The 8,242-nt window shown below is 34.5% G+C and overlaps 3 protein-coding genes across 3 annotated transcripts; 1 reads left to right on the top strand and 2 right to left on the bottom strand.

Moving 5' to 3' along the window:
• Nucleotides 1-936: 936 nt before the first annotated feature.
• Nucleotides 937-1,390, bottom strand: LOC145326373 (histone H4). Its single transcript, XM_080169690.1, has one exon. The coding sequence runs from the start codon at nucleotides 1,365-1,367 to the stop codon at nucleotides 1,056-1,058; it is 312 nt and encodes a 103-aa protein (XP_080025816.1). The 5' UTR covers nucleotides 1,368-1,390; the 3' UTR covers nucleotides 937-1,055.
• Nucleotides 1,391-3,351: 1,961 nt separating this feature from the next.
• LOC145326367 (histone H2B-like) lies at nucleotides 3,352-3,821 on the bottom strand. Its single transcript, XM_080169679.1, has one exon. It carries the CDS (start codon nucleotides 3,779-3,781, stop codon nucleotides 3,407-3,409), a length of 375 nt encoding a protein of 124 aa, XP_080025805.1. The 5' UTR covers nucleotides 3,782-3,821; the 3' UTR covers nucleotides 3,352-3,406.
• Nucleotides 3,822-4,147: 326 nt separating this feature from the next.
• Nucleotides 4,148-4,623, top strand: LOC145325471 (histone H2A-like). The gene has a single exon (XM_080168455.1). It carries the CDS (start codon nucleotides 4,190-4,192, stop codon nucleotides 4,568-4,570), a length of 381 nt encoding a protein of 126 aa, XP_080024581.1. The 5' UTR covers nucleotides 4,148-4,189; the 3' UTR covers nucleotides 4,571-4,623.
• The last annotated feature ends 3,619 nt before the right edge of the window (nucleotides 4,624-8,242 follow it).

The following is an 8,242-nucleotide window of genomic DNA, read 5'->3' as shown; positions in this document are numbered from 1 at the left end:
AAACTAGAATATTTTATAATTATTTAACGCGCATTTTTAATTCATAAGATATCGTTAATTTAGATAGTCCAACTGGCCCTTTAATCCGTCAAATTTAATAAAAATTTCAAATCCTTAATATTTATAAATCATTAATTTCATAAAAACAATAATTTCCTGAAAGATAACTAACTCTTGAATCAAAAGCTAACTTATATGTTTTGTCATATCCTTTACATTATGCAAAAAAATAAAAAAAATAACAGTTTTACCGTATCAAAATCGTTAGATTCTAACTATAAATATGACCAAATTTTTTTTCGTTTTCCTATTGGGTGATTTTTACTATATAACTAATATTAGATAATTTAAACTTTATATGCCGCTAACTATACTTTACAAATTCTAATTTACTAAAAGCCGCTATCTGTAAACAAATAACCGTCTGCACATGCCAAAATCTTCTGTGTCATTTTATCCCCATTCGTCTTGTAGGTTTTTATTTTTCTCTAGACAAAATGTCCTCTTAAGTTATTTTATTCTGTCTTGACTACATATATAAATAATTCATTGATATGATTTTTTTACATTAAACTATTCTACCCAAAATTTTACAAGTCCCTGACTTCACATACCTGTCATTTAAGCCAAACAGTTTTAAGTCAATAAAAACAAATATTAAATTAAACAAAGATAATAAAAAAAAGAATAGAATTAACTTGGCACAAATAAGTGCCTAAATATATATGTTTCCAACAATCAAATCGTCTTATCTTTTATATAAGAATTTTATACGGCCGCACCCTATACTCAGGAGAAAAGGGTTAGAATATTGAAATGAACCCAAGACATCAATCTAAAATTTTAACGCTCCTACTACAAAAATAAGTGCAACTGGAATACCTATATGTTTGCATCATATTCTAAAAGATTACGGAATGTTCAATATGCACTTAATTTACAATTATATATATTTTATTTGTCTAAATATTCAGTGAAATTCTTCTCAATATGATCATATTTAGAGGGTTCTTAAAAGAACCCATGGGATAATCCCGTCCGTTGTCCAAGTTAGCTTAACCTCCGAATCCGTATAGGGTACGTCCTTGTCTCTTGAGGGCATACACAACATCCATAGCAGTGACAGTCTTCCTCTTGGCGTGTTCAGTGTAAGTGACAGCATCTCTGATAACGTTCTCCAGGAAGACCTTGAGGACTCCACGGGTCTCCTCGTAGATAAGACCAGAGATACGCTTGACTCCACCACGACGAGCTAAACGCCTGATAGCGGGCTTGGTGATACCCTGGATGTTATCACGCAACACTTTGCGGTGACGCTTGGCGCCTCCCTTGCCAAGTCCCTTTCCTCCTTTGCCGCGACCAGTCATGATAATATTCTGTATAAGAATGAATTGTTCAGGGATCTCAAGTCAAAAAAAATTTTTACCCTACTTTCATAGCAAAAATACACGACTTTACACGACTTTTTAAAAGGGGAAGGGAGGGGTAGAAAAAAGGGGGAAGGGGTAAAGTAAAAAGGGGGAGAGGGTAAAGGGGGAAATTTTTACTTGCATACCGATTTTTAAGTCAAAATAAGTAACATTCAGATTAAGCTATAATATCGATTCTTGCCCAAAAATCTGCTGTGATTTCATAGAAGGAATTTTTTAAATATTTGGATCTATGTGTTCCATTTAATAAGTCACAAAAGAGATAAATTTAGGGAATTGCTGGATGACGTTTAAAATACCCCCTATGGTGAAATATAACACCAAACAATAAAAAATGTGCACTTCATTTTTCAGATTTGGGTTCAAAGAGAATTTTCTTGGGACATATTTCAAAATTTGAGAAATACACGACATTTTTGGAAATTACACGACTTTTAGGCCAAAAAAAGGTCGTGTCACGACTCAATAATTTTTACACGCAACCAAAGTGAAATACACGACTTTTAGGCAAAAGTCGTGTAAAAAACACGACATTGTGATCCCTGGAATTGTTACTAGATTGATAGCAATATTTATACTCTATTTGATTGCAGGTCATTGGTGGATTTTCTTATCTCTCCCTGTGCTCGTATTGGTGCATAATCTGTTAACTCTTCTCTTATTGGTCAGAAATGAAGTGACGCTTTCCTTGATTGGTCCTCTCCTCTGATTGGATGTGAAGACAGGTGAAAGCTCTGAGTCATTCACCTTTCTCTGTGTTGTTGTTGTATTTTGTCGGTAAAAATCAATAATTCCTTTCTCAATAAATTCGTTGGGCTTTTTTATTTTAAAGATACTTTACAAGAACATATATTGGCGATGGAATAATCATTAAAAAATGTCAATTCTACATTAAAAATAACATTTCGGTCTATTTCTATCTAAGGAAACTATTACTTAACTTCTAAACAAAATACTTTATACTTCATAATTATAGGTAGTTGATGAACCAATAAAATACATTTAAGATTTAGTTACTAATTTTATCTACAAATGCCAACTAAATGTTTGATGGGGAATTATTTGCCCATTAATACACAAAGCCCGACACAATACCCTTAAAAAAATGACAAAGATACTTTTAAGAGTTGATAGCAACCTTTAAGATTAAGCAATTTTATGCTAGTTTTAGTATTAAAATAATTAAGTCTTGGGTATAACCCAATTTTTATAATTAGATAAGAATAAAATAGTAAAGGATTATTTTTTTTTTTTTTTTTGGGGGGGGGGTCGATTTGAATTCAATAGCCCAATTTGTTACATTGATATAAGAAATATATTTTAGCAAGGGATTCTTTTCAGGAAGGGGGGGGGGCAATTTCTCTAGGGAGGGTGGTTGTATACTCAAATAGTTATAAACCTTTCCTGTATTTCTAAGAAGCTAACCTGTATATGAGAACCATATCGGATCGTCGGTTATGCATATGAATAATTCGTACTAACGATCAATCGAAGCTGCAATAATGCTTCGCCTTTTTTGTGTTACAAGAATGCTTGTACACTATTAATCCTTATAATAAAGTAACAGGATGTTTGTGTGTTTGTCTGTACCGAAGGATCTCGCTAACCGCTGAACCGGTCGGGTTCTCCTTAACAGGGTAGATTCTCATATGTCCTGGGAAGGTTTATAACTATTTTGGGGGAGGGTACCACCACCCTCCCTAGAGAAATTAAATTTTTTTTAAATTTCTCAATTCTAGAAAGAGAGTTCAACGAAAAACAAACATCAAACGTAAATTTTTTTACTTTTTCTTTTAAAATCTTAAATAAGAAATTGAATTATTAAATTCGACTCTCTCCTCCTCAAGTGCCCCTAGAGGCCTCTAGGGGCGTAGCCGCTAGTAAATTTATAAGTTAGATGAATGAAATCTCATGTGAATTATTTGTTAGGCCCTATAAAAGGGCCTAGAATTCAAGATGTTAAGAATCCTATTGAATTACTTTGAGCTGGTGTACTTGGTCACGGCCTTGGTTCCCTCAGAGACTGCGTGCTTGGCCAACTCTCCGGGAAGGAGAAGCCTGACAGCAGTCTGGATCTCCCTGGAGGTAATGGTGGACCTCTTGTTGTAATGAGCCAGACGGGAAGCCTCAGCAGCAATACGCTCAAAGATATCGTTGACAAATGAGTTCATGATGCTCATAGCTTTGCTGGAGACACCAGTGTCGGGGTGCACTTGCTTCAACACCTTATAGATGTAGATGGCGTAGGACTCCTTCCTTCTCAACTTCTTTTTCTTCTTGTCTCCCTTGGCAATGGCTTTCTGGGCTTTGCCAGACTTCTTAGCAGCTTTGCCGGAAACTTTTGGTGGCATAATGCAATGTGGGTAGCGCGTCAATTTACAAATACAGAAAGATACTGTATGAATGCTACGTGATATTCCCTCTTTATTTATATACTGTGTTGAGTTCTAACACGAGAGAAAGTGTGTTATCCGTGACGGGTCATTATTTGCAGAGTCTAGAAAAAAATCTTGTTTCACTCACCCTTATAAAAAACTTTTTTCGCGAAACACTTCAAATTTATATTATTTACTTTGAAAAATAAGAAATATTTTTGAATACTGTTTAAGGGTTAATTTTTTTTCTGAACTCACGAAAATGTACACAAATTTTGGGTCTCTGAATCCATTTGTCGGCACCGTATAAGGTATAAATAAGAGAAACAAGAGCAACTGAACTTTAGTTAGTACAGTACTCGCTACGTATAAAATTCAGTTAACATGTCCGGAAGAGGCAAAGGAGGAAAAGTGAAGGGAAAGGCAAAGTCTAGATCAAGCAGAGCTGGACTTCAGTTTCCTGTTGGTCGTATCCACCGTCTTCTACGTAAAGGCAACTATGCCGAGCGTGTTGGCGCTGGTGCCCCAGTCTACATGGCCGCTGTCATGGAATACTTGGCCGCTGAGGTCCTCGAGTTGGCTGGTAATGCTGCCAGAGACAACAAGAAGACCAGAATTATCCCCAGACATCTTCAGCTGGCCATCAGAAACGACGAGGAGTTGAACAAGCTATTGAGCGGTGTCACCATCGCCCAGGGAGGTGTCCTCCCCAACATTCAGGCTGTTCTCCTACCCAAGAAGTCTGAGAAGAGCGCTAAAGCTTAATTTACCATCATGTGAAGTTACACTTCACGGCTCTTTTAAGAGCCTAAACATATTTCACTCTGAGAATTATTTTCCATTAAGAACATGGACAGAAATTAATGTTATCACGCTATAGCAAATGTTCAAAACGAATAGTTAACTTGATAAAATCATAATTGATTAATATCCGCGGGAATCGCGATGTTGCTACATAGTAAGGAGAGTTTCAATTTTGTTTGATAGTATTTTAAATTTCAAGAATCTTTTAATCGAGTCAATTTATGAAAGGTTTCGTGATCAATCTAAGGTCTTCCGGCTCGTACATAATGTCGTCTTTGATGCAATAATACTAAAAACAAATTTTATCTTAAAAATTTATCAGCTTTTTATGTATTACCTTGTAGATTTTTTTCTGTTAACTTTCCGGATTTTTCATCACTATTATTAAATGGTCAGTACTTTGCTGCCAAATACTTTTTAATTTACGAAGATAGCTCAAATATTAAGGGAGTAATAAGCGTTTAAAAAAAATAGTTTACGTGGGACACCCTGTAGATGTAGAATATCCGTGAAAATCATGGTAGGGGTTGAACTAACGTCAATTATGTTGCTAACATAGAACTCTAAGATTGGTAAGTTCATCTAGTAGGAGGGGAGGGTATGGGATAAAGAGGCAATTGTTCTTTTAGCCTTCTATGCAAGACATGTAATATCTAAGTAATAATATATCCCTTTGCATTGTGGCAATTAACTTCCAGAATTTCATAGTCGTTCTAAATCAGGCTTAAACTTGAGTTTAACTTAGGCTAGGTATGTTGGGATAAGCCGTAGTTTTTTAAGCTATAAATCGATGTAAATACTGCAAGATTTTATGTACTCTGGTAAAGTGATGCTAGCATCTGGCTACAATAACACTACACCCTCTCCCCTCCTACTGGAAGAACGAATTGACTAATATTAATCAAGCAGGCTAAATTGACGACAATTTTCCCTCTGTCTATATATCGAAGTATATTAATTATTCTATAGCGTTATCAGTGCGGGAGTGACATTCGACTTTAAATTTTACTGGTACCCAAAGTTTTTAAAGTCGTGTTTCTTATTTGTTGGCCAAACTAGTGGTGTCTTAACTTTATGAAAACTTTTAGAGGAGCGTTTAATTCATGATTATTATTATCCTGCTAGGTTGCTAAAAATAAAGTTTTTTCCCCCAAAAACCTATGACCAATCCTTGCGGGCTACCAGTGCAGTGCCCTCTATAATTAAACAATGAACCTATAGAACTTCCAACTTCTTGGTATGGATGACCTCATTTATTGGTCAGTTAATTCATCCAGTAGGAGGGGATGCGGGATATCGTTATTTTAGTCAGCAGCGAACATCATTTCATTAAAGTTCATGAAAATCTGGTACAACATCCAAGTAAGAATTTACATCGATTAAATTGAAAGAATGTAAATTAAATAAGTTTATTAATAGCTATACAAAGGTGCAAAAGTATGAAAAATAACAAAATTCAAAATCAGTTCATTGTTAACAGTTTTAAATGTAAATATAAGCCTTAGGTACACATTTAAATAAATGTTTAGGCTTTATAAACATTGTTACATTTTAAATGATGGTACCTTGGAATATTTTTTTTCTTGTTGACAAATTTTGTAGATTTAAAAAAAAAATTATAAGATTTTTTTTCGCATATTTGATTCATATCCAGGGTTGTCATTTTGGGCGGGCGCTTTTGGGCGGGCAGTTTTGGGCGGGCGGTTTTGGGCCGCCCAATATAAGGTCCTTTTGGGCAGTTTTGGGCACCCCCCTTTTAGGGGGAGAGAAAAAGGGGAGGGGGTTTAAAAAGAGGAGGGGCGGGCCTATTTTTTGGGTGATATCCTTATACTAAAGTAACAGGATGTGTGTCTGTTTGTTTGTTTGTCTGTGTGTTTGTACCGAAGGATCTCGCTAACCGCTGAACCGATCGGGTTCTCCTTAACAGGGTAACTTCTTATAGGTTCTGGGAAGGTTTATAACTATTTTGGGGAAGGGTACCACCACCCTCCTAAGAGAAATCGCCCCTAGAAAAAAATTACACTCCCCCCCAAAACATTTTTTAAATTTTTTAAAAAATAAAAATGGGGGGGAGGAAACCCCCCCCCTCCCCCCCCCCCCAAAAAAAAAAAAAAAAATTACTCCCCTCCCCCCCCCCAATTTTTTTTACTTTTTCTTTTTAAATCTAATATAATAATTGGATTATCAAATTTGACTCTCCACTCCTCAAGTGACCCTAGAGGCCTCTAGGGCCGTAGCCGCTAGTTAACTAAACCCTGAACAACTTTATTATGCTATCTACATTTTCCTGGATATTTTGTCTATGGTAGTTCATAAGTGTACAGCTTTACAGTATATTGTTTCTATTTGGTAAAGCAACTGATATATGATAAAAGAAAAAGATGCTTAGATATCATTCAAAATCTAAATTTTTTGATTTTTTACTGAACAACTTTATTATGCAAATCCAAAGAAAATCAATGGGAAAACGTTTATTTTGCACTTTTCTCCTCTTTTAAAGATTGATTCTGATAAAATAACAATTTTTTAAGGGATTTATGCATTAAATATTAAGAAAAAAAGTATAAGGTAGAAATTAATTAATTTTCTAAAATAGAAGTATTAGAAAAAAGAAATTCGACCCTTATCACTTTAGAGGACAGCTGCTGACCTCCAGTCTAATGCATGTAGCTTAATACATGTTATTGATTAAAATTACCCTTAAAAGTATACAAAAATGTTTTTTAATGTATTAAAAAAATAAATTTTAAAATCTTGATTTTGAGGATGATGACCTTTCAGTTGCTCCTCTTGTGTGTGATGGTGAGCAAAATGTTATCTAAGTACATGCCCATTACAACAACTTGTCTATTAACCTATGTACCATTTTTTGTAGTCATAGCAGCCTCCAATGGTGCCTCCTGACACAAAATATAACCATCTTATAAAAACTACAGTTTTTACCTTATGATTTGGAGTAATTAAAATTGCAATTTTTTTCTTTTTTAATATTGCTTGACTAGAGACTGCTATGACTACAAAAACTGGACAATAGTTCAATATATAAGTCGTCATCCTGGGCATGCACTTTGATAACATTTGGCTCACCATCACCACCAGTAGGAGCATCTTACAGGCCATTGTCCTCAAAATCAAGATTTAAAATGGATTTTTTAAACACATCAAAAAACGTTTTTGTATACGTTTCAGGGTAATTTTTATCTTTAACATGTATTTAGCTTCATCCATAAGACTGGGGATCAGCAGCTGTCCTCTTGAGTGATAGGGATGAAATTTCTTTTTTCCAAATATTTCTTAATTAGAAAAATCATTAATTTCTACCTTATACTGTTTTTCATAATATTTGATGCATAGATTTCTTTAAAAAATGTTATTTTATCAGAATCAATCTTAAAAAGAGGAGAAAAGTGCAAAATAAACGTTTTCCCATTAATTTTCTTTTCATTTGCACAATAAAGTTGTTCAGTAAAAAATCTAAAAATTTTGATTTTGATTGATATACAAGCATTTTACTCTAAAAAGAATCTTTTTCCTTTATCAAATAGAAACAATGTATTGTAAAGCTGTACACTTATGGACTACCATAGACATAATATCCAGGAAAATGTAGATTGCATAATAAAGTTGTTCAGG

Source organism: Acartia tonsa, chromosome 8 (genome assembly GCF_053477335.1).
Source record: "Acartia tonsa isolate MP-2025a chromosome 8, ASM5347733v1, whole genome shotgun sequence".
Taxonomy (NCBI): Eukaryota; Metazoa; Arthropoda; class Copepoda; order Calanoida; family Acartiidae; genus Acartia; species Acartia tonsa.
This window is presented reverse-complemented; position numbering and strand designations above follow the sequence as displayed.

Excerpts from the sequence above, each read along its gene's own strand:
- LOC145326373 (XM_080169690.1), bottom strand. The coding sequence starts at position 1,367 with ATGACTGGTCGCGGCAAAGGAGGAAAGGGACTTGGCAAGGGAGGCGCC.
- LOC145326367 (XM_080169679.1), bottom strand. The coding sequence starts at position 3,781 with ATGCCACCAAAAGTTTCCGGCAAAGCTGCTAAGAAGTCTGGCAAAGCC.
- LOC145325471 (XM_080168455.1), top strand. The coding sequence starts at position 4,190 with ATGTCCGGAAGAGGCAAAGGAGGAAAAGTGAAGGGAAAGGCAAAGTCT.